This window comes from Callithrix jacchus, chromosome Y (genome assembly GCF_049354715.1).
Source record: "Callithrix jacchus isolate 240 chromosome Y, calJac240_pri, whole genome shotgun sequence".
Lineage (NCBI taxonomy): Eukaryota > Metazoa > Chordata > Mammalia > Primates > Cebidae > Callithrix > Callithrix jacchus.
Window position 1 is genome coordinate 4,102,398 of NC_133525.1, and position 27,249 is coordinate 4,129,646.

At 36.5% G+C, this 27,249-nt stretch overlaps 1 protein-coding gene across 16 annotated transcripts in view; it reads right to left on the bottom strand.

The window, feature by feature from the left end:
* ZFY (zinc finger protein Y-linked) overlaps positions 1 to 27,249 on the bottom strand; it is a 65,197-nt gene that overhangs the window by 17,463 nt on the left and 20,485 nt on the right. For 13 of the 16 annotated variants that reach the window (XM_054251614.2, XM_035289933.2, XM_035289926.2 and 10 more), the window contains 2 exons: positions 21,736 to 21,824; positions 15,182 to 15,748 (listed from right to left, as the gene is read on the bottom strand). In XM_054251614.2, coding sequence (XP_054107589.1) covers positions 15,182 to 15,748; positions 21,736 to 21,796 — 628 coding nt within the window. In that variant the 5' untranslated portion in view covers positions 21,797 to 21,824. Of the gene's footprint in view, positions 1 to 577; positions 2,912 to 15,181; positions 15,749 to 21,735; positions 21,825 to 27,249 lie in introns of those variants that run through there. The other 3 variants (XM_078364470.1, XM_078364471.1, XM_035289938.3) reach the window with 3 other exon arrangements.

Sequence of the window (27,249 nt, forward strand, 5' to 3'; positions counted from 1 at the left end):
TCTTTTCTACTGAAAATACAAAAATTAGCTGGGCATAGTGTCACATGCCTGTAATCCCAACTTCTTGGGAGGCTGAGGCACAAGAATAATTTGAAACCAGGAGGCAGAGGTTGCAATGAGTCAAGATTGAACCACTGCACTCCAGCCTGGGCAAAAGAGCAAGATTATCTCAAAAGAAAAAGTAGAAGTAATGGACTCAAGAAATTGGTAATTCAATGGAAAAGCAGACAAGTGAACAAATGATTAGTGAAAACATTGCTTCATAGCCTTAATTAACTCCATGAGAGAGTGCTATAATTTTATTGACATTTAATGGTAAAGCCAAATGAAGTTTAGAAAAGTTCAATGATTCATCAAAGGCCACAATCTAGTAACTGGCAAAGTCCAAATTCAAATCTTCATCCATACAATTCACAATAAACATCCATCAACTCTGGCGTTTGAAGAATGATGTAAGTTTAAATTGTTAGTGGCAATAATAATTTTTTCTTAAAAATCAAAAACAGTATGGCAAAGATGGTTTCTATTAGTGCAGAGCAGATAAATACATTCACAACTCAACTATAGTGAGTATTACTTAGAAAAGGCAATGTTGGCGGGAAAAGGATCCAAGATGGCTGGCTGATCGCTAACATCTCAGGATTGCAGCTCCCAGGAAAAGCGCAGAGAATGAGAGGACGCCACAGTTTCAGACAAATTTTTGTCGTTCACGGAGCAGAAGATTCCCAGTGGAGGAGCTGCACGATCGCCAGCACAACTCTTGTGGCCGGCACCTCGGCGTGGCAGCTCTTGTGCAGAGTAAACGGGACTGGTTCCTTTTCTGACTGAAATTTGGAGCTCCGGGAAGGCAGAGTCGCCTATTACGGACTCAAGAAGGAAACCAGACTGGAGATTCCTAGGCAGAAAAGCACCATCAGTCTTAATGCTGCTGTTTTGGCCGGCGCAATGGGTTGCTCATATTTCGGCCCTGGGAATTGACAACCTGGACTTCCACTCAGAGACCTAATTTGAAAGTTGGTAATTACAAAGACAACAGGTGGATAAATTTACGATGATGTGAAGTAACCAGCATAAAAAGGCTGAGAATACTCAAAATCAAAATGCCTCTCCCTCTAAAGAGGATCTCAGTTCCTCATCAACAAGGGAACAAGGCTTGATGAACAAGCACATCCCATTAACAGAATCAGGCTTCAGAAGATGGATAATAAGAAACTTCTGTGAGTTAAAAGAACATGTTGTAGCCCAATGTAAAGAAACTAAAAACTTTGAAAAAAGGTTTGACGAAATCCTAATGAGAATAGACAACTTAGAGAGGAATATAAGTGAATTAATGAAAGTGAAGAATACGGGAACTCCGAGAAGTATGCACAGGTTTAAACACTCGAATTGTTCAAGCAGAAGAAAAAATATCAGATGTCAAAGTCCAACTAAATGAAATAAAACGAGAGGACAAGATTAGAGAAAAAAGGATAAAAAGGAATGAGCAAAGTCTCCAAGAAATGTGGAACTATGTGAAAAGACCAAATTTACGTTTGACAGGTGAACCTGAATGCAACGGAGAGAATGAATCCAAGCTGGAAAATATTCTTCAGGATATTATTCAAGAAAATTTTCCTAACCTAGCAAAGGAGGTCAATATTCAACCCCAGGTAATACAGAGAACGCCACAAAGATATTCCTCAAGAAGAGCAACCCCAAGGCACTATTCCTTAGATTCAGCACAGTTGAAATGAAGGAGAAAATACTAAGGGCAGCCAGAGAGAAAGGTCAGGTTACCCACAAAGGCAAGCCTATCAGACTTACAGCAGATCTCTCAGCAGAAACTCTCCAAGCCAGAAGAGAGTGGGGGCCAATATTCAACATCCTTAAAGAACAGAACTTTCAGCCCAGAATTTCATATCCAGCCAAACTAAGCTTCACAACTGAAGGAAAAATAAAATCTTTTATGAACAAGCAACTACTCAGAGATTTTATTACCACCAGGCCTGCTTTACAAGAGCTTCTGAAAGAAGCATTACACATAGAGAGAAACAACCAGTATTAGCCTTTCTAAAAATATACCAAAAAGTAAAGAGCATCAGCATAAAGAAGAATTTACATGAACGAATGGATAAAACAGCCAGTTAACAACAAATGGCAATAATCCTAAGTTTAAATCGACTAAATCCCCCAATCAAAAGATACAGCCAAAACCCAACGGTATGCTACATCCAGACCCATTTCACATGCAAGGATACACAAAGACTCAAAACAAAGGGATGGAGAAAGATTTACCAACCAAATGGAGAGCAAAAATAAATAAATAAATAAATAAATAAAAAGCAGGAGTTGCAATTCTCGCATCTGATAAAATAGATTTTAAAACAACAAAGATACAGAGGTAAAAAAAATCAATGCAACAATAAGAGCTAACAATCCTAACGCCCATATACATAGAGACTTAGACTCAATGAGACAGAAAATTAATAAGGATATCCAGCACTTGAACTCAGATCCAGACAAGTAAACTTAATATTTATAGAGCTCTCCACTTTAAATACACAAAATATACGTTCTTGTCAATACCACATCACACCAACTCATAGGTTTAAATGAAATATTGATTGACCATTATAAATAAATTTTTCTTTTTTTTTTTTGAGATGGAGTTTTGCTCTTGTTACCCAGGCTGGAGTGCAATGGCGCCATCTCGGCTCACCGCAACCTCTGCCTTAAAGCAACATTTCCGTTCTCTCCTCTCTCCCTCTTTTTCTTCCTCTCCTCTCTCCCTCTTTTTCTTCCTCTCCTTCACTCCTTTTTTCTTTCCTTCTCTCAAAAAAAAAAAAAAAAAAGAAATCAACTTGTAGACCTCTAGATCCAGGTCTGCAATGTCTCTCTCACTGCCTGATTTCCTTGCTTCCCTTCCCTCCCTCCTTCCCTCCTTCCCTCCCTCCCTTCCTTCCTCCTTCTCTCCCTTCCTCCTTTCCTGCCTTCCTGCCTTCCTCCCTTCCTACAGAAAAAAAAAATAAAGAAAAGGCAATGGTGATAATTTTGACTATTTTAAGTTTTAAACTCTTAGTCTTAACTTTTAACAGTGGCTTATAAACTCACAATTAAGTTTTAAAATCTTTGCATACTTTTGCAAATTCTGTATCTTGTTCTTCAAACTATCCAAAACTGCATTTGTCTAACCAAAACTCTCTATTAGGCTGGTGTGGTGGCTCATGCCTGTAATCCCAGCACTTTGAGAGGCTGAGGCAGCAGGATCACAAGGTCAAGAGATCGAGATCATTCTGACCAACATGGTGAAACCCCATCTCTATTAAAAAATGCAAAAATTAGCTGGGCATGGTGGCGTGCACCTGTAGTCTCAGCTACTCAAGAGGTTGAGGCAGCAGAATTGCTTGAACCTGGGAGGTGGAGGTTGCAGTGAGCCGAGATCTCATCACTGCACTCCAGCCTGACACCTGGAGACAGAGCAAGACTCTTATCTCAAAAAGAAAAAAAGAAAACCTCTCTAGTAGCTTATGTTAAAATAAATTTAGTATTTGAAAAGCCAACATTAAAAACCAAAAGGATAATAACAATCTAATTTGTTTTTTTATTAGGAATTATGGACTACTTTCAAACAGCATCTCAAAACCTTCCTTGTTACAAACATGAATATAAATCTAACTACTTATAACAAGATATGAGAACCTGAAACACTGGGCTACTAAAAACTACTGAAACTTAGCTACTTAAAGACAAGATGTAAGAACCAAAAACAAGAGGGAAAAAGGTTTTCTTTTGTCTAATTTGGATATATTAATATATCTGTAAACCACATTTTAATACTCATTTTGGCTCAAAACCAAAATGTCACTTAGACACTAGCTGATTTCTTAAATTTAAACGGTCACTTACCAAAAAAAATTTAATTTTCTTTCTTTCTTTCTTTCTTTTTTTTTTGAGATAAGTCTCACTTAGTTGTCCAGGCTGGGGAGCACTGGTGCTATCTCAGCTCACTGCAACCTCCACCTCCCAAGTTAAAGTGATTCCTTCTCCTACCTCAGCCTCCTGAGTAGCTGGGATTATAGGTATGTGCCATTACAACCTTATTAATTTTTGTATTTTTAGTTGAGATGGGGTTTTGCCATATTGGCCAGGCTGGTCTCGAACTACTGACCTCAAGTGATCCTCTTGCCTCCCAAAGTGCTGGGATTAGAGGCTTGGACCACTGTGCCTGGCCTATAATTCCTTTATATGTTAAAAATAAAATGATTTTGAACTCTCTAGTGCAATATTTAATGTTAACTTGGTGTAAATTATTTTCATTAAAATTGATTCCTTTTTCCATTCAGTGAAATAATAGTATTTTATAAATCCTCAAAGTGTCCATAAGACAGTACTACTGTCAAAGAGGCTGGGGAGTCAGAAATGGTTTGGTGAATGTTGCAAAGTGCAATTAACAGCTGCCACAGGAACAACTGAAGGTGTAACTCTTGCAGACTGAAAGAGAATGGCACTCATTTTATACAAAAGACACAGCAGGCGCAGAGGCAGTGGGACATGACAGTAAGACAAAGTATTCTTCAATACTGCTGCAAGTCAGAGTATAGTGGGAAATGTGACCAACTGCTAAATCAAAACCAGGTCATGGAGGACTTTATGAATCAGGCAGAGGGGCTCAAACTTAATTCTGGTAGACAACAACTTTTTTAACCTGATTAAAATCAGAATCTGTAGTTACAGAATGAACTTGTATATCCAAATAGACTCCAAGGTATCCTATTCTTGGGAATTCTTATCAGAGATCCGATAAATTTTGCTTTTAAAAGTGCAGTCACTGAGTCAGATGAGCATTTTTGCCAAAGTATCCTGCTGGCCTTGTAAATAAGCAGATTTGAAAAGATCAAGCAATCAAGTTCCCTGCTTCAAGTACATTTAGGCAACGGATGTGATACCTTGAATTAGGACAGAGGTAGTAGAAATGGGGATAAGGCTTGAGTTGAGTCATATTTAAGAATAAAATGAGAAGATGGAATGAATGACATGTGAAGTAATCTACAGAATATTCAAGTCTGAAAGCTGAAGATGGACACCCATTTGGAAGCCATCAACAAAATATTGCCTAAAAAACACTTGAGATTATGCAGTGAGAATCTATAGTGTAAAGAAAATCGTGAACTAAAGACACAGTACCAGTGAGATTATAATTTAAGGCAGGGGCAAGAAAGAATTCAAAAAGGAAACTGAGTACAAAAAGCTGGAGAGGTCAGTGGAAGAGCATAAAATAAAGTAGTTGAAATAAAGGTCCCAACAACCCAATAAAACCTGCTATAATAACACAACCCAATGACATATAAAAGAAAGAGGTGATGAAATGAGAAGTATGTCTGTCTTTATAACTCATAGCCTAATTTTTAGCTGGTCATGTTATTTGACTTCTCTGCTTCCACAGAAAATGAATTACAGTTTTGTTGAGGGGACAAAAATTGGTTATTGAATTTCTTCTGGACTATACATTTTGTCTAAATTAATATCATAAAAATTTTAGTATTCTTTTGCTTAGCAGTCTTACAATGCAAGCCCATGGCTTGTGCTTCTCCATTCATTTAAATTGTCTCACCTTTCAAAACTTGGTTGTTAAACCTCATTTACCAGCAACCACCTCAGAAACAAACAACAGTATAACTGATTTCTCTCTCCTAAGGTTTCCCACCAAACACCTTGACACTGGTATCAATCTGTCTTCTTAAAAAAAAGATCAAGTCACTTTATACTCCTGCCCTCATCTCTAGTGCTCCTTTTCCTACCACGTGCAATACAAATTGCACAGTCCAGGAACCAAAATCTGCCCAAACTGCTCTCTGTCTTTACAGTATTATTGCCCTCAATACTTGCTCCAATATCTCATGTGCCCCAAACACGAGCAATACTATTTCATTCTTTATTCCCTTATGCTGCTTCAACTTTGCTCCAAAAGACAGCTTTTCTTGGGATGATCCACCTTAACATTTAGAAAAGTACTTTTAAAAAGTAAATCAAAGAGTGCTCAAAAACAAACCATTTGAAATACCAGTAGAATTTCCAGTATTATTATTCAGCTATTTCTCTATGCACATATACAAGTAAAAGAACAGAAAAGGGACAAACACATTTTAAAATTAAATTTAGTTATTTTTAAACAAAAATTTTATAACAAGTTGAACAATAAGCAAAACAGGTTAATTCATGACTGGTCATTCTAACTGTTCTCTTGCATATTTTTTCAATTCCTATGCCCCTGTCTCATTTCATAATACTTGGCTGGCAAAACCACAAACAAGGCTGATATAATTTTGTGTCAGCATCTACATCTAAGCCTAGATAGAAAACAAACAAACAGCATGATGTAGACAGTGCCATCTTTAAATATATAAATATGAATCTTGAGTAGATGCTATTTCCCATATTTTTCTTAAAATTCCAATACTACCTGCCTATTGATCTTATTTCTCACCTTACCAAGAACTAAAAACAGAAAAACACCCACTGATTGCCACATCTGTCCTCCTATTAACAACTAATTCACTAACTTTGTATTTCCTGCACATTACCATAGTCAAGCTATGCTCCTTTCTATTTAAAACCGATGCCTCCACATAGCACTATATTATACCTTCTCTTTTGTTTTTTTTAAAAGTTATTTCTTAGAACATCATTTTAACTTAATCACCCTCTACAAGAACATTCCCATCATGAAACAAATAGGCTTTTTCTCTTGAAACAACACTAAAGCAACAAAATTTCCATCTTCTCTTGATCCTATTTGTCCTGCAAACAACTGTTTCGTATCTCCAGTGATTCTCATTTCACTTTATTTCTTTAAATTTATTTAATACTTCAATCAAGTTTTTGCCCATGATTTCAATGAATCTGTTCAGTGAAGATGTCATAAACGACAAATTCTGATCCTCATTTAACTTGCCTAAATTGCAGCATTTGACACAAATTCTCACTGTCCTCTTGACTGAAGTAAGATTAATACATACATTTCCTTTTTAAAGTCTATGACACAATTCAAACTAAAGTCTATGACAAAGTGTCATCCTTCCAGCAAGGCATCCCTGATCAACTCTGAAACCCAAAATCCCTTTGATTAAGCTCTATTACTTTCCCAAGATATATTCTAATATACATTTAAGTAATTTTATGTATGCACACCCATACTAAGAGTCCATTCTCATGAGGGAAAGGAATCTCTATTTGGTGCATTGATAATACTGTCTAGCCTTAGTAACTATCTAACATTCAATTTGTTTTATATGAGTGATGACCAGTCAAATGTCTATTAAGACAAAAGATTTAACAATACTCTTCTAAGAAAAATATGTTAAAAAATGATAGGTAGGAATCATATTGTAAAGGTATTCTACTGTCACCTGAGATAAAAGGTGAAAACATGAACATATTTACAAATTGTGCCATGGCAAATATTTCAGTTACTATTTTGTACACATTTATCATGCTACACACCTTAATTTGCACAAATGTTTTCTCCAATTTCACATTAATTCAAAAATCATAACTCATTTATTTTATCACTTCTCCATTCTTGACTCTTTCTACTAATTCATCTTTTGCTTAATTATCAAGTAGCAACTCCATCACACATAGGTGCTAAAATTTCTAAAATCCTGGATATTTGAAAATGTTCACCTATAAAAAATTGTCTGGGTATAAAATTCTTAAGCTACAATTTCCTCAGTAACTTTAGGCTTTGTTGCACTGTGCATAGCATTGAGTATTTTGATGTGGGTGACTATGTAATTCTTGATCTTTAAGTTCACTAACATAATGATCATTATTAATAGTCTGCTTTGGCCAGGTGTGGTGGCTCATGCCTGTAATCCCAGCACTTTCAGAGACAGGCGGGTGGATCATCTGAGGTCAGGAGTTTGAGACCAGCCTAACAAAAACGGTGAAACCCCATCTCTACTGAAAATACAAAAATTAGCCAGGTGTGGCAGTGGACACCTGTAGTCCCAGCTACTTGGGAGGCTGAGACAGAAAAACTGCTTGAACCCAGAAGGCAGAGGTTGCAGTGAGCCAAGGTTGTGCCACTGCACTCCAGCATGAGCAAGGGAGTAGAGGGCGGGGAGAAAAACATCAGTTTTATAACTGGTGTTTTATATAACACCAGTCTTTCAATATCTTAGAAGACAACGAATTTCTCAAAAGATTCCAATTTTTGGGGGGGACACTAAGAGGTAATTCACATGCCACTGTTGCACAGTATGTAAAGAGTACAATTCAGTGGGTTTCCAATAGAGCTGTGCAAATTCACAGAGTTGTGCAAGCCTCAACACTAATTGCATAAAATTCCTATCACCCTCACAAGAAATCCCTTTAGCTACTTTACTACTCTATTCCTACACCACTGTCCACCAACACTAGGCAACAATTAACATACTTTTTGACTTTATACATATATACCTATTCTAAACAATGCACACATTTCTTGCACTTCAATACAATGTTTTCAAAGTTCATCCATGCTATGGCATTCATCAGTGCTTCACTACTTTGTATTGTCAAATAATATTTCATTGCACAGAGATACCAAATTTTGCCAATTAATCAGCTGATAGATATTAAAGTTGTTGCTACTCTTTGGTTATTAGGACTAATGATACTATGAATATTTGTATAATATATAAACTCTTCTGTGGACATATGTTTTCTGTTCTCTTGGGTGTACGCAGAAGACAGTATCTGGGTCATATGGCAATCCTATGTACATTCGGCTTTTCCAGGAAGTGCCAAACTTTTCCACAGTGGCTGTACAACATCAGCAATTTCTGCTTATTCCAAAATCTTCTCATGCTTGGAAATAACTTGTTTCCCTTTTCTTTAATACCCATCCATAGCAGATGCAAAGTGGTATGTCATTCGGGCTTTTCTTTTGTAGTTTTCGCTTTCTCATTTAGCTCTATGATCTGTTTGGAGTTAATTTTTGTGTACATTTTGAAGAAAGGAAACAATTTCAATCTTTTGGATGGAGACATCCAGTTACTTCAGTACCATCCTGCTGAGAAGACTATATACTTTGTTACACTAAACTGTCTTGGCGCCCATGTGAAAAATCAATGGGCCATACAGATGTGTGGTTTTATTTTTGTACTCTCCATTCTATTCCACAGATCTGTATGTCTCTTCTTATGGCAGTATTACATAAGGAGGATTACTGCTGCTATTCTGATTGTCTTTAAGTATTTTAATTTTGCCTTCATACTGAAAGCTTGGTTTTGTTGAATTTCAAGTTCTTGATTGAAAGTCTTTTCTTTCAACATGTTGGATCTGTAATGCCATTGCCTTCTATCCTCCATGTTTTGTAATGAGAAAATAGCTATTCATTTTCAGAAAGGATAACTTGTATGTGAGAAGTGACTTCTACCTTACTGCTTTAAAAAATTTATCTGTCTTTGACAACATAATATGTTTTGTGTCTAGACGTGGATCCCTTGTAATTCACCACACTTGTTAGGACTGTAGATTACAGTTTTTCATCAAATTTGTGTCACTTGCAGCTATTATTAAACTATTCTTTAAGCCAATTTCTTTCTTCCCTCCCACATCTGGTACAGTATGTACTGGTCTACTGGATTCATGGCTTTCATAGATTATATATGGCTACGTTCGGTTTTGTTCATTAGTTTTTCTTTCTCCTCACATTGGATAATCTCAATTGAAATACCTTCAAGTTTGCTGATTCTTTCTTCTAACTGTTTAAATCTATTTTTGAGTCACTCTGGTGAAATCTTCATTTCAGTTATTATAATTTGCAGGCTCAGAGCTTCTTTTTAGTTCTTTTTAATTTCTGCTTATTGATATTCTCCACTTAATGAAACGTCATTCTCATACTTTATTTATTTACACACAACTTCCTTTATTTAGCCCTTTGAACAATGTAAAATAACTGATCTATGAGCTGTGTTAGTAAGTACTGTGTCTGGATTTCCTTAGAATGAATTTCTGTGGGCTGTGCTTTTTATTGTGTATAGGCTGTGCTTTTTTTTAGTGTTGTACCGGTCTCATTTTTTGTTGTTACTGAAAACTGAACATTTTAAATAATACAATGGGGCAACTGTAACAGATTCTTCCTTTCCCTAATGTTTGTTATGACTGTTTACTGTTACTTAGTAAACAGTCCTCTCACTTTTCTAAACTAATCCTGTAAGTGTATGCAATTTAAAAGTCTATCTAGTTAGGTAAGTATTTGGCTTATGACTTGACAGAGATGTGCAGAACCAGCAACTTTTGGCTCCACATGCAGACTGAAATATTGATTCAGTCTGTTTATACACTGGTTTTTTTTTTTTTTTTTTTTGAGACGGAGTCTTGCTCTGTCACCAGGCTGCAGTTCAGTGGTACAATCTCAGCCCACTGCAACCTCCACCTTCTAGGTTCAAGTGATTCTTCTGCCTCAGCCTCTTGAGTTGCTGGGACCACAGGCGCATGCCACCACACCCAGCTAATTTTTTTCTATTTTTAGTAGAGACAGGGTTTCCAGGATGATCTCGATTTGTTGAACTCATGATCTGCCTGCTGCGGGCTCCCAAACTGCTAGGATTACAGGCACGAGCCGCTGTGCGTGGCCTACACTGGTTTTTACTTCTTATTTGGGCAGACCTTGAAGACAAGGTGTGGGCCTAAGGCCTTGCCAAGGTTTTCTTCTGCAGGGCCGCAGACCGGGCATTATCATATTTAAGATTATCAGGAACATCTCCCAGCTATTTAAAGTCCATTAGACTTTTCATTCTACTACTGGACTTTTCATTCCTTTTAAGTTTCAGGATCTTTATTGTTTGCCCTAACTGTATGTATTGCCTCAAAAACCAGTGATGTTCAACAGCTGTCTCTGAAATTTTCAACCAACAACCCAAAGGAGAAGGCTGATCATACTATGAAAGTTCAGAGTTTAAGTAAATAGTCTACTAAGTGGGGTATTGGATGTGGTGGCTCATGCCTGTTATTCCATCACTTTGGGAGGCCAATTCGAGTGGATCACTTGAGGCCACTCAAGGAGTTAAGAGACCAGCCAGGCCAACATGGAGAAACCCTGCCTCTACCAAAAATACAAATACAAGAATGAACAAACAAAAAATTAGCGAGGGGTGATGGTGCAACATCTGTAGTCCCAGCTACTTGGGAGGTTGAGGCACAGGAATCACTTGAACCTAGAAGGCAGAGGCTGCAGTGAGCCAAGGTCATATTACTGTAGTCCAGTGGATTTTGAGACTCTGTCTCAAAAATAATAATAATAATAATTTTGAGTCAGGGTATTGCTCTGTAACCCAGGTTGAAGTACAGTGGCATAATCATAAGTCACTGCAATCTTGATCTCCTGAGCTCAAAGGATCCCCCCACCTCAGCCTCAAGTAGCTGGGACTACAGGTGTATGCCACCTGCTCGGATAATTTAATTTTTGTAAAGACAGGTCTCACTCTTTTGACCGGATGGTCTCAAACTTCTGGCCCCACATGATCCTCCTGACTAAGCCTCCCAAAGCACTAGAATTATAGGCACGAGCCACTATATCTTCCCTGAGTGCTTGTTTATTTTTAATATTTGTCAGATGTTGGTTTTTAAGGCTAACACATACAGCTTCAGAGGAGTGGATATAAACAGAGCAAAATAACTGTTTATATCCTCACTATTCTTGCTAATATCCAGTATTCTCTCTATTGCTACAATCATTTAGTTTTCAGAGTGCTCAAAAATGTTATTCTGATCATTTTTTTAAACCACAGTACTCAGTATTTTTATAAAAGATTTTTCACCGGGAGTGGTGGCTCACACCTGTAATCCCAGCACTTTGGGAGGCCGAGGAAGATGGATGACGAGGTAAAGAGATCAAGACCATCCTGGTCAACATGGCGAAACCCCGTCTCTACTAAAAATACAAAAAATTAGCTGGGCACAGTGGCGCGTGCCTGTAATCCCAGCTACTCAGGAGGCTGAGGCAGGAGAACTGCCTGAACCCAGGAGGCAGAGGATGCAGTGCGCCGAGATCACGCCATTGCCCTCCAGCCTGGGTAACGAGAGCGAAACTCCGTCTCCAAAAAAAAATTTTTTTCTTCAATGTTCTTTACCCTGTCATTTTCATTAATGTACTCGAATCATTCTAATTTCGGGAAAGGTTTCTCCCATAATTTTCTATCACATTAACTGTTTTCTTATTTTCTGCATATCAGTTTTGTCTTCTGTTTCTCATGTCTGCTGATCCTGTTCATAGTCATTTTTATGTTTGTTTTTTTCACCATTTCATTTGGCAATCTTCTAAAGCTCAATCAGAAGGTCTCAGTCATGTTTATCCAGATTTATTTTATTGCTGCTTCTATAGTGTCTTTTACCTTGATAATATTATTTCTCCCTTCAGCTTCTTTTCTAAATTCCAACAGTTAGAAGTTCTATCTTCTTTGATTACCTTATCTCCTCTGAAATACTGCACATTGCCTTAGAGTTATCTAAATATGTTTGAGAGTTCCTACATAAGTCATTTAGTTTTAATCTTATAAAAAAAAGTGTTTCAAAAGTTTATCAAAACTTAAAAGAAAAAAATCTCCTTAAAGTATTTTGTTACACTTTTCAGAAATCATTCCTTATAGACATAAATTTTTAAATTCTAGCATTTGATACTGTTTTGCCAAATTTAGCATTTGATACAAAGCAAAAGTAGTAGGTAGCTTAAAATGTAAGATACATACATATCCAGTAAGTAGTCACAGAACAGAATAATATATGCAATGTATATAAATATAGAAAAAATATAAAATAAGTACAGCAAACAAATATTTTACCAGTCCTATCCTGCTCTAATAGCCACTAGAATCATGAAACAAATCATCAAATTGTATTGATCCATAGTTTTACTGCTTTACATATAAGGCTTGGGCTTCATTTATTCATTGTAAAACATTTTTAAAACATTATTCATTGTAAAACATTTTTACTGAATGTTTAACTGAATTATGACCAAAGAAACACCAGGTGGATTGCTAAAACAACTAAACTAGATGGTTTTTGGATGATATCCACAAATGTTCAGCTATAAAGTTCATGTAAATGTTCACTCAACAAATATTTACAACAAATATGCACAGCTTCAGGGGAACCTGTCCTTAAGATATAATCAACTTAAAAGCCAACGTAACATGTATATTGTAAAGACTGTATAAAGAGGTCACATTGATCTCAATGGTACTTATAACAATGAGCACTATTGTGCAGATATACTACATAATACCATAGAGGACTATGTCATCATTTTAAATGAGATTTTCAGAGGAGAAAAACCTGCCACTAAAGACATAAAAATTAACAGGTTCTTAGATCCAATAACATATTTTTAATTGTAAAGTGTTCTTTTAAATACTGTTTTACCTCCTTTAATCTATGTGTTAAATAACTAATCTCTTATGATATTATGGAAAGCATTAAAGCTTACTGTCAAGCACAGCATCTCAATCTTCTCTATGTTAATATAAAATCAGACCACACTTCCCCTATACACTTTATGAAAAACCTGTCAACTCTAAATGTTTCCATATCCCTACCCCACAGGACTTTTCAGTACGAATGCAGCATTAGAGGAGATAATCATCTTTTCTGGAAGAAACAAGAACTAGAAAAAAATTGAAATAGCTAGATAAATTCAGCATATAAAAATACTTCTTATTGCTTTTCAAAGAGCTAAATACCACCTTACTCCCCCTTTTTTCTTGCACATCAGATTATAAGCTCAAGGTCAAAAACTGTAAATTATTAATATGAAATATTTAAACCCTTATAGTTTTTACACAGAGAAATAAATGTTTATTAAATCACCTGAATCAGGCTTTTGAAAATTATTATTATTTTGAGACAGTCTCGCTCTGTCACTCAGACTGGAGTGCAGTGGTGCAATCTCAGCTTACAGCAACATCTGCCTCCTGGTTTCAAGGGAGTCTCCTGCAACAGCCTCCCAAGTAGCTGGGATTATAGGCATATGCCACCATGCCCAGCTAAATTTTTGTATTTTTAGTAGAGATGGGGTTTTCACAGTGTTATCCAGGGTAGTCTTGATCTCCTGACCTCGTGATTCACCCGTCTCAGCATCCCAAAGTGCTAGGATTACAGGCGTGAGCCACTGTGCCTGGCCTGGCTCTTGAAAATTATTAAGCAGGTTCAGACAGAAGTAGAAAATTATCATGATCAGAAAACTAGGCCATAATAGTATACTAGATAATGTAAGAAGTAATTACTCTCCCTGCAACCATGAAAATGCCTGCACAACTCTCTTGCTGTGCTATGCTCAAAGACACCGGGGGAGGAATGTGGGTGGTATTTAATGTTAATGGGAATGCTCTAAACTAAACCTACACTATAAAATTTCATTCCAAAGACCCCAGTAGTGAACTTGTCAATTAGGATAACTAAATTATTTAAGTCAGCAGGTAAATGACACAATGATTCTGTAATTTATAACCTTACTAATGCAGAAAATATACCTAGATACTGAAGTTAAAAATATTAGAGACACCAAGTCAGGGATTCTAGGAACAGAAGGACTATAGCATCTACTGCATAAACAAAGCTATGTCCAGTCATGTTCTGGATGACAAAGTCACAATCAAGAAAGCCAGCAACCCATAAAGATCAGACAGCAGAACACAAAACCAGTATGATATAAAATTTGAAATCAATTTGAAACATAAATAAATTGTTTAGCATGACCAATGTATTTCCAGGAATTCACCAGATTTAACTCCAAAGCCAATAATGAATTAAACAACAAAAAAATCATTCTTTTGAAAAAGGACAATAAGGTAGAAAAAAGAGGGAAGTGAAATGATAAAAACACTTAAAAAAAAAAAACTCCAAGTCTCAGGGGCAAATCTGAAGGTAACAGAACAATCATACTTTTTATGATTTCATAAGGCTCAAATCTGTTATTTTCATCCTTTATTTTTCTCATCTTGTATTTTATCTTAATATAGAAATAACTCTTTACGCTGTACCATGTCACTTAATTTTGGTTTATCCTCTGGGATTCAAACTAAGTAAAAATGCATTCAGGTTTATAATTTCTCTTTTAATTTTGCAGACGTTTAAGTCAATAAAATTTTAGCATTATTTATGTTAGAAAATACATGTTTCAAAAACATTGCTAAAAATATTATACCCCATGACTTACACGAAATCATTAGGTAGTCCTCACAGTTGCCTTTGTCATCATCTCGCTGGTCCACTGAGATCCCAGCATCTGTGATCGTTTCAGGGGCACAGTCTGCTATCAATACTTCTTCTGAAACTACGTCACTGGTCAGAGGATCAGTAATAATTTCTGCTTCCACTACATTATCACGTACCACATGTTCAACATGTCCAATGTCACATACATGCATGGATTCACTTGTTAAAACATGTTCTGGCATAGACACTGAGGATGAAGTAATGTCAGAAGCTAAAACATCATCTGGGACTGTGCAGTGTGACACAGAAACTTCTTCAGTTACATCTGAGTCCAGCACTTGCTCAGGAATGATAACATTTTCAGATACATCTGTTTCTTCTAAGATATCTGAACACTGAACATCTTCTATGACAACATCTTCAATAACATCTTGGATTACAACTGAGTCTGGGTCATCAGGAACAAAGTTATGCACAGTTACATCTGAATCTACAATATTAGAAACAAAAACCGTTTCTTGTACTTCCACAACAATTTGATCACCATCCATGTGTGTAGCACCGGCTCCTTAAAAAATAAAAATAAAAATTACAAAACTCAGATAAGTACGCATGACTAAATACAGTTTTTATTTAATTTCTACTGGGAAAATAGACTATGTCCTTAGTGTTCCTCAAATATTAAGACAATAAATAAACAGAGAATGAATATATTTTTGGTTCATTTAACAAATAGAAATTTTTAAGATGAAAACTTATTTTCCTCAACCCTAATAAACTAACAAGAAAAGTAATACTAAAAAGAAGAAAAAAAAAAAAACACGCTTGGGGCAATAACAGAAGAAAACTCTTCAAGAAACACATTTTAAACCATCATTATAAAAAAATTCCTAGGCCACTAAAATAAATTCTTTAAGAGATTTTTATATAAGTTAAACAAGTAACAAATTCAGAAAACACATATACCATTTCTTTGTTATATTTAAATGTTTTCTTCTTTTCTTTTCCTTCTTTCACTATCTCCTTTCTCAACACATTACTTTTCATTTTTTAATTATACCACATATTTTTTTTTTACCCTTTCTTTTTTCTCTTTCAGCGTTTATAATCTTTCCACTTTGCCCTGGTGCAATATTCCACCAATATCCAATATAACTTTGGTAATAAGAAAGTCATTCTTTGAATCTAAGACAAAAGAATCTGGGTAGAAATTAAAAGAGAAATAAAAGTGTGTGAGGAAAGACATTAGGTTGAGAAGTCTCTATGGATAAAATGAATAAAAGTGCAGCTGGACTGCACTGGGTAGTGAAGGGCAGGGGTGGTTGGAGTGGGGCCTGCTCTAACTTTGCCAGGGTATTCTAGCTCCATCTATCCTCCTTGTGTCCCCATTAACCCCAAATCCCAAGAATTTAGAAAAATATTTTCTAGTTAAGCAATGAAGGTAGAAGGGTGAGAGCCGGTTAAGGCCACCGAGATCAAATCACTTAACCAAGATCACACAACTGGCATAGGATATGATGCTCAGTAAATATTATTCTACATGAACACCACAAATGGGAAGATACTTCATACATCTTTAACAAAAATATAATGAAATATAAAATAAATCAGTCATTATGGCTACTAGTATATAGAGAAAGGCAAACATAGAAGACATATTACAAGCTATTCACATATCACAAGCAGTTAAGACTTTTTTTCCTTCTCCACTCCCACTACTTCATTTGATTATCCTTAAAAAAAAAAAAAAAAAAAAAAGGCTGGGCACAGTAGCTCAAGCCTGTAATCCCAGAACTTTGGGAGGCCTAGGCGGGTGGATCACAAGGTCAAGAGATTGAGACCATCCTGGTCAACATGCTGAAACCCCTTCTCTACTAAAAATACAAAAAATTAGCTGGGCATGGTGGTGTGCGCCTGTAATCCCAGTTACTTGGGAGGCTGAGGCAGGAGAACTGCCTGAACCCAGGAGGCAGAGGTTGCAGTGAGCCGAAATCACGCCACTGCACTGCAGCCTGGGTAACAAGAGCGAAACTCCGTCTCAAAAAAAATTTAAAAAAATGCTTTCTACTCATTTGTTGTCTATGTTAGTAATAAGACACACTAAGCAAAAGAACAGTGTCATCTCCATTCCACAGACATAAATTTGAAAGCATTTAGTGGCAAGAGCACCGTTCAGTGGTCTAAATCAGAGGGCAAGGTTTAGATACTTATTAGTTTTGTGATCTTGGACAAGTCATTTAACCTCGGAATTTAGTTTCCTCATAAGTAAAATGAGGACAGTAGTATGTCATGCATACCTCACAGAACTATCAGGATCAAATGGGAATGCATGATAAGTGTCCTGAAAAAATGTAATCAGATGTTTCATTATTATATATATAAAAATGGAAGCCATTTTACCATTTCAAGTATTAACAATCAAGACAAAAATGTAATATAGCCCTTCAATCTACTGTTTAACCAGTGACTTGGGCTTGAATGTGGCAAGATTACTCTAAAAAAATACTGATTTTATTAACTGGATTTTAAATGAACATTGCCATATGTTCGCAATAGTAATTAACTTTAACAAGAAACATAAAGAATTTTAAATAAACTTTCTAAATTGTGCGTGTGTGTGTGTGTGTGTGTTTTCTAAGCAATTTAGGATATTCTTTTGATCCAGTGTTAGGGAATTTCAGGTTGTTAATGGCAATGTTCATTTAAAATTCAGTTAACAAAAATAATTAAAATTTTAACTTACAAGAGTACAAAATAGAAAAAATAAAATCTAGTACAATTAGTTTACAGTATTATATACTTAGAATCATGAGCAATACGAAATTGAGAATACTTTTTCCCCTTCTTGTTTAAGTATGATTTTCTTTTTGCAGTTTCAGAAATGAGGTAAGGATGCATCTGCCTGATACAGAGGCTCCTTTTGTAATTATGTGAAAAGGTTACAAAAATTAGGACAGGATCCATTCTGGAGGAATTGCTGAGTCAGTAGTAATTTTCTTTGGAGTAGCAAATAATTTCCGTTTTGGTGCCAAGAAGTGGATAGCTGCTTTTATACAAATACTGAAAAATGTAAAGTGGCTTTGCAATTGGATAAGTGCAGGCTATAAAATTTCTTACAAGAATGAAGAGAAATTCCAGCTCTATGGGAAATGAAAAAAAAAATTTTTTTTAAGGAATCAAAAGCTTAGCTGAGCAGGCAAAAGCCCAGATTTCCTTAAATAAACCAGTAGTAAAAATATGAATGTTTATAGTAACAGGCCAGGCACAGTCGCTTATGCTTGTAATGGCTACATTTTGGGAGCCTGAGATGGGAGGATAGCTTAAGCTAAGGAGTTTAAGATCAGCCTGAGCAACACAGCAAAACCTTGTCTCTACCAAGAATTATATATATATATATATATTCACCAGGCACATTGGTGTGTGTCAGTAGTTCCAGTTACCCAAAAGGCTGAAGTGGGTGGATCATTTGAGTCCAGGAGGTTGAGGCTGCAGTGAGCAGCCATAATCATACCACTGCCCTCTAACCCTGGTGATACAATGAGACCCTATCTCAAAAACAACAACAACAAATACAAAACAGTAACAACTCTGCCAGTGAGAATCCAGAGGGAGAAGAGATCAAGGCAGAGAAATGCTACATGGATTCAGAGAATAACTAAGTCATGTAACACTGCTAGTAGAAATCCAGTTTAATAACACTGCTTGTGAGGGCTTAAAAGTGATTTTGGTAACTATAGGAAGACAGATCTTTGTTACATAAAAAGGAAGATCACCAAGCAAAATTGTATCCCTGGGTTACACAAAAAGCACAACTTGTAACAATGAAGTCTTTAGCTCAGAAGATTTTAGCAAAGTGTTGGAGATATGGTCTTGTATCTTCTTACTGCTTATAGAGGAAAATTCAGTGAGGAAAATGAATTGTTGGAAAATTTATTAAGGAAGTTTTATTGAACAAAAAGGTAGCAGAACATGACAAATGAGAAGTTTTCAGTCTATCTGAAGAGTGAAAGGGGAGGTTAAATCAAGATTTCTTGTCATAGCAAACCCTCATCTGTATTTACAGCCTGAGTTCTTGCCTCCTATCGGGCCAGAAGCAGCAGCATTACATTCTCATAGGAGTAAAAACCATACTGTAAACTGCACATGCAAGAGATATATATTTTGTGCTCCTTATGAGAATATAATGCCTGATGATCTGCCACTGTCTCCCATCATCCACAGAAGGGATGGCACAGTTTCAGGAAAACAAACTCAGGGCTCCCATTGATTCTACATTATGGTGAGCTCTATAATTATTTTATTATATATTACATGTAATAATAATAGAAATAAACTGCACAAAGTATTGCACTTGATTTATCTGGTAAATATTTTCCAAACCCCTCTACTCCCAGGTCCATGGAAAAACTGTCTTCCCTGAAACCAGTCCCTGGTGCCAAAAAGGGTGTGGACTGCTGATTGAGAGAGAGAGAGAGAAAAAAAAAAACAGTATGTGATTCTCAACTCCATGAAACCTCAGAAAGAACAAAAGTTTCCTTCAGGCTCCAGATCATTAAACAAGAAAAGCAAAAGTTAAGTAAAAAGGAAAGGAAAGGAATGGCCAAGGTAAAAGAAAATGAGGAAGGGAAATGAAAAGACAAAGGATAAGGTAAAGTAAGGCAAGGCCAGGTAAAGAAAGAGAAGGAAAGGGAAGGGAAGACAAGATAAGATAAGGTAGAAAAAGGAAAGGAAGTGGAGTAGAAATAAAAAGGAAAGGAAGTGGAGAGAGAAAAAAAGGAAAGATCAAAAGGTCAGAGAATTAAGTCTTTTTGAAGCAATTAAGAGTATGACTTACTTCAGTGCTTCTAAGAAACATAAGGCTATTGGACTTCATCCATTTTAGCAGAAGTCAAAAATAGACATAGGATCATCTCAGAAAAAAACATATGAGCCTCTTGCCTAATACAATAAATGCTGATGACACGCACAAAATTTATTTCAAAAGAAGCACTGGTAGCTTAACCTGAAAAGGACACAGAATTAATATAAAGAAGATTGTTGCATGCCAGAAATCCATAGGCAGGAAGCAGGAAATAAAACTATTCAGCTGCAAACACCTGCTATCTTTGAAGAAAACAGCAAGGAAGACTTAAAGGGCAGAGCCACAGGCCACAAAGGGTTATTTCCAGGTCTCGAAATCTAATGGAAGTTTGTCTGGCTGCATTTCAAAATTTCTTTAGACAAAATTTCTTTCTTATCTTTTATTTTATCCTGTTTGCACACAAATATCCCAAAGTTTCCTGTAATTGTACGTTGTGAAGCAGGTAACGTGCTTCTCTGGCTTTACTGGCCAATGGATAAAAGAAAAATTGTGTCCCACCAGTTGCTCTTAATGACTGCTATCAGAAGAGAATCATAAACTTCTGATTTAAATGACATTTAAGACTTCTGAGAGGATTAATTTCAGCTAAGATTTTTTTGGGGCGGGGGGGCGGCTGGGAACATTAAGAGAGAGTGGATGTTATTTGACAGAGACATAAATATTTGAGAAGTAGCATGCAGACAAAATGGTTTCACAAAGATGTCCATCCATACCCTAATCCCTGTAAATCTTATAAAAATATGTTACATGACATGGCAAAAGTTCTTCAAGGAGATGTATGTGATAGAAAGGAAGGTCAGAAAGATCAAAGCATGAGGGAGACTCCACTCACTGTTGCTTGAGGAAACCACCATGCAAAGCATGAGAAGAAATGCAGGCAAGCTACAGAAGCAAAAAATGGCCATGGCTGATTAACTGTAGGAAACAACAAAGAGCCCCTCCATTGTACAACAAAAAGAAACTAAATTAGCCAAAAGTACGGATATTTTTAAGAGCATCTAGCCCTGCAGATAACTTGTTTCTTGATATATTTTTTTAAGACACTGTCTAGCTCTGTTATCGAGGCTGCAGGGCAGTTGTGCAATCCTCCTACCTCAGCCTCCAGAACAGCTAAAACTAGAAGTATATGCACCACCATGCTCAGCTAATTAATTAATTAATTAATTAATTTTTTTTTTTTTTTAGAGACAGGTTTTCATTGTGTTGCCCAGAGCCCAGGATGGTCTCTAATTCCTGACCTCAAGCAATCCTCACAATTCAGCTATCCAAAGCACTGGGATTACAGATATAAGCCATCACGTGTGAACAACACTTTGATTTTATCCTTGTGTAACTCTACACAGAGAACTTGGTTGAGTCACATTTCTGACCTACAGAACTGAGGTAAATTTGTCTTGTTTTAGATTAGTAAATGTGTTGAAATTTATCACTGAAGAAATAGAAAATACAAATAGAAAGCATTTTAAAGGGAGAACTAACAGGATCTAGTAACATAACAGGAAAAATTAGAGTAACTGAAGGATAGTAATAAGATTTTGATACTGATGGTTTAACTAACAACATTATGAGATTCTGATAGGATCTAAGTATGGACCTAAGTACTTAAGTATGAATTAATATCAGATTCTGCAATTTTGATAAGTAATTCCAAATCCGGCAGATGGGAGGTGAAACAACCCAAGAAATAGTTATACCTATTCCATCAAAAAATGAGTTTGGCTCTTGTGGCTGCAATTCAAATTCATCTTCATCCATGGCCTTTAATTCTCATTAGTCACAGCTCCTAAACCAGGGAATAAAGTATACCAAACATTAATTTTTATATCACATATTAAAATGATGTGATATGATCATAATGTGTCATCATAATCATATGTCTGAAATTCTCAAATTATTTTTCAATAACCTATCAATGTAAAATTAAAGGGAACAAATTGATTTCAGTGATACATGTGCTGTAACAGAACAAGAAAGGGCAGGTAAATCAAATCAAACAGGCTGACAGTGTTTCTGGTTTAAAAAATAATTTTTTTTTTAAGATATTGGGTCTTGCTATGTTCCTCACACTAGCCTAGAATTACTTCCAGGGCTCAAGTCATTCTTTCCTCTCAGCCTACTAAGTAGGTGGAACTACAGGCCACCATAGCCAGCTTTTTTAGGTTTCTTAAAAGTTCAGTTATCATCCTACATACAATGTACAATGCTTAAGTATTCAGCATAACAAATTCTTACATAAGCATTAGCTTGTATTTGTATTATTTAATTAAGATACAGAACTTTTCTTACACACCAGATGACTCCCTCTTGCCTTCTATCAGTAGCTCTCATGACTTTTTTTTTTTTGGTAAAAAGCGTCTCTGTCTGTCATTCAGACTAGACTATGATTGGCACAGTTCACTGCAGCCTCCACTTCATAGGCTCAAGCAATGCTTTCCCCTAAGCCCAATTAGCTGGGACTACAGGCGTGTGCCACTGAACCTGGGTAATTTTTAAAATACTTTTTTGAGAGACAAAGTCTCACTATGTTGCCCAGGCTGGTGTCGAACTCTTGAGTTTAAGCAGTTCTCCCACCTTACCCTCATAAGTTCTGGGACTACAAGAGTGTTTTTGTGTCTGGACCCCATGATTCTTTAAGTCTTAATTTTAACACATTTTGTAGATTTCTGTTGCAAGATTCTATTACAACTCTATATTTAATGTAGTCTCCAATCTTCCTACTAGTAAATTAACAAAATGATAAAAACTTAAAATTCCTAATAATTATAAGCACTCTTCAGATTTCTGTGTATTTTAAAATGCCTCCCACTTTCCTTGCCTTGACAGGGTCTCACCCTGTCACCCAGACTGGAGTGCAATAGCATGATCATAGCTTACTGCAGCCTCAAACTCCTAGACTCAAGTAATCCTCTTACCTCAGCCTCCCAAGCAGCTAGGACTCCTAGCACATGCCACTAGGTCCAGCTCCCTTGCTCTATTTTTGGCATATACTATGGTCACTTATGTGTGTCAATTTTCAAATATTAAACTATGATAAGGCAATATGCAAGTGAGAAACAAATAAATTTCCAATGTGCCAACTCTGAGACCGATCTACTTAAAGTCTGTTTTATGACATTCAAACTACTTCAAATAAAAAGGCTGTAATGACTACATTAATATTTTGTCAACCACAAAGAAACAGAAAAGGTACCTTAACTGCTCTAAATAAGCTGTCATGCTCCCTCAACCCAAACTACCTCTGGCTGTATTAATTCTTCCTCTTTTTAAAAAATATAATTATAAAAGGATAAATGCAAACTAATCTTCTCAGCATAAAGAAAAACACATGAAATTAAGGTAATTAATTAATAATGCAATATACGTGATCTGTTGGGTTCTTGAAGCGACCTTCTGATTTTTCCAAAAACGGCAATTTCGTTAGCTCTAATAAAAGATCAACTGGTAGAATAACGTTCCCGATTTAGATATTCATCTTCCTTAGCTTTTCTGTTAAGACTATGACAGATGATCAGTTCCTTTAATTTTGAAACTTGCTCCTTCCTCTTTATATAATATCCTGGTTTTCCTCTCACCTTCTTAACTGATGGCTACTATAGGCCCAAAGTTCCACATTCATTTTTTTTCTCTACTACTTTCTCATTTATTTCCACAGTTTTTAATGACCACTTGCATGAAGATGTTCCCCCAAATCCAAACACTCAGAAGGAGATAACATTTCCATCTGTTTCCTGAAATATCTTCATAAATTAAGACCCAGCTTTCCCCTAGCACAATCACCATGGCCTTTTCCTCCTTCTCTGACAGTTGGTTTCCTGGATCTTATCAATTTTTTCTCCACTATTTCTATGTCATCCTTGCCTTGCTTGTATTCCCATTATCACCATTCATTCTAAGCTTTGTATTTCCTGACCCCTGGTAATGAAAATGGCCTTTGTAAGACTTGGAAAACAGATCACAAGTAACCATTTTATAAGAAGGGAGTCTTGTAACGTCAACTAACAAGGCATTCCTACAATCTGCAGCCAGATGAATCTTCTGAAAGCACTGCTTTTGATCAGTCCTTTACTAAGAAGCAGTTCTTCAGTGTTCAGGGAATATCTTATTATTAACTCAAGCTACCACAAAAGACTAATTTGCTGTTATTACTCAACTTTGCAACTTACATGGACAGCATGTCATTTTTCAAACAATCTTTATGTGCTTAACCTGACATTGAACATCCTAGAGTTTTCCAGAAGATGAGGTCTTAAAAATGTGAAGGTCTTAAAAATTGTCATTAGCAGGGTCAATAACTGCTGATAGTTACAAATATTTATAAATGCAGGAAAATGTTGGTATCAGTGCATCAGGGATGTGATGACAGTTTACCATTTACATAACCAGACATGGGTGACACACAACTAAATTCTGATTTAATCATTCTGAAACAAGCAATGAAAAGGAGAAAAAGAACGCAAATAAGTGAGAAACCAATCACTAATTGTTACATTCTAGGACTCTAGCATAACAGCTACTAATTCAAGTCTTAAATGAAAGAGGGTTAGCTCTAACTTTTTGTCACATACTTTCCCTACTACATACTTCAGCCTATGATAAGGGCTGCCCACCAATACAATCTTTACTACAGTGAGCAATCATTCTTCAGCAACATATTTGACTGGTTATTGTCCTATTTTATCATGGTGAAAACTGACAGAGGCAAAAGGGCATTTTTTTGCACTTCAATGTAAAGTTGACCACACCTTTATATTAGTAAGCTTTCTTGGGTTACAGCTACCAATTTCTTCCCACAACCAGAAATATCCCAAACTCTTAAACATAATATATTACTGCAGTTTTGATAAATAAAGGTAAAAGATAAGCACCCATGATTTAACAGTAATTTTCCATGACTTTGCAGGAAGATTCAAGCTTAGAGATCAGCTGAATTGGAAGACAAATAAGAATAATCAAGGGCATCCAGTCTAAAATATAGCTTAGGCCAGGTGCAGTCACTTAATTCTGTAATCTCAGCATTCTGGGAGGCTAATGGAGGCGGATCACTGGAGACCAGGAGTTCCAGACAAGTCTGGGCAAATAGTGAGATACCTTCTCTAGAAAAACTTTAAAAAGCCAGGCATGGTGGCTCATGCCTGTAATCACAGTACTTTGGGAGGCTGAGGCAGGCAGATCATCTGAGGTCAGGAGTTTGAGACGAGCCTGGCCAACATGGAGAACCCCTGTCTTTAAAAAAAAAAAGAAGAAAAAAAAATTAAAAATAAATAATTTAAAAATTAACTGGGTGTGGTGGTGTACCTGTGATTCCAGCTACTCCAGAGGTTGAGGCAGTGGAGGATGTCTTAAGCCTGAAAGGTCATGGCTATGGTGAGCTATGATCACACCACTGCACTCCAGCCTGGGTGACAGCAAGACACTATCTTCATTAAAAAACTGCAAAATTAGCCGAATATGATGGTGCATGTCTGCAGTTGCAGGCATCCTAGTTGCAGATGAGAAAACAAAACACCTAGTAGCTTCTAAACCAATAAAGGAGGAATAAACCAGTATAAAATAGAAAAGTATTCTACAAACACACACACACACACACATGCGTGCACACACACACAGGTTTTGTGGTTTTTTTTTTTGAGATAAGGTCTTGCTCTTTCACCCAGGATGGAGTACAGTGGTGTGATCGTAACTCACTAGTGCCTCTACCTCCCACACTCAAGCAATCCTCTTATCTCAGTCTCCAAAGTAGCTGAGGCTACCGGCACTTACCAACATGCCTGGCTAATTTTTGTATTTTTTTGTAGACGGGGGGTGGGGGGTGGTGGGGGGGTGGGAGGTCTCACTAGGTTGACCAGGCTGGTCTTCAACTCCAAGGTTCAAAGGAGGGAATCCAAGTGCTGCGATTACAGGTGTGAACCATCACAGCTAGCAATATTGCTAAAATAATCCCAACAAAGACTCCTAAAAATTTATTACCTTTCGTAACTAATGTGAGAATGCCTATTTCCTCAAAAAACTAGTAAGTGCCATAAACTTAATTTTTTTGGCCAGATTGGGTTCTGTGGCTCACTCCAGTAATCATAACACTCTGGGAGGCTGAGACAGGTGGAATGCTTGAACCCAGGAATTTAAAACCAGCCTGGGCAGCCTGGGCAAGATGGTGAGACCCCATCTTTACAAAAAATACAAAAATTAGCCAATCGTGATTGTGGGTGCCTGTGGTCACAGCTACTTAGGGGGCTGAGACCGGAGAACTGCTTGAGCCCAAGAGGTTGAGGCTGCAGTGAGCCATAATCTTGTCATTGCACTCTAGCCTGGGCAACAAAACAAGACTCTGTATCCGAAAAAAAAAAAAAAAAAAAAAAATTGGCTGTGCATTGTGGCTCACACTTAAAATCTCAGAATTTTGGGAGACAAAGAAAAAAGGACTGCTTGAGGCCAGGAGTTCAAGACCAACTTGAGCAATGCAGTGAAACTCTTTCTCAACTTAAAAAAAAAAAATTAGCTGGGTATGGTGGCATGATCCTGTAGTCCCAACTACCAACGAGGATGAAGAGAGAGGACTACTTGAGCCTAGGAGTTTGAGCTTGCAGTAAGCAATTGCTTGGCTACTGAACACCAGCCTAAGATTAAGACCCTGTCTCAAAAGAAGAAACAAATAAGAATAACTTCTAATCCCCATACTGAAAAAAAAAAACCACTTATATCTAATTTGTTTTTTCTGAAACGCGTGCTTGTGCACTGCATACATCTTTTTATCAAGTTTAATCTCACTGATGTAATGTGTGTTTTATATTGTTATGGGATCTATTGTTTTATTTGTATTTACCTACCATATATTTAAATTTTTTAAGCAACCCATTGGATTTTTATTGAAACTACATCAATCTATACTGATCAATTTGGAAATAGAATCTTTAAAATATCAACTCTTCTACTTCTTATCTACGCTTTAATTTAGGTCTTCTTACGTTTAATATGTGAATTTATGAGAAAGATCTTAGACTGTTCCATTACATTTACTTCAAAGCACTGGATGTTAGCCTGACCTATAGGCTTCTTTAACTGTCAGAAATAAAAGCTGAAAGCCTTTTTAACTCATATCCATGTTTGTTTTAATTTATTCTAACTTTCCCCATTTTTAAGGTGTCATTTAATAAGTAATCTGTTAGGTGCAAAAATCTGTTAAGCCCTTTGCATAAACTACATCATTTAAT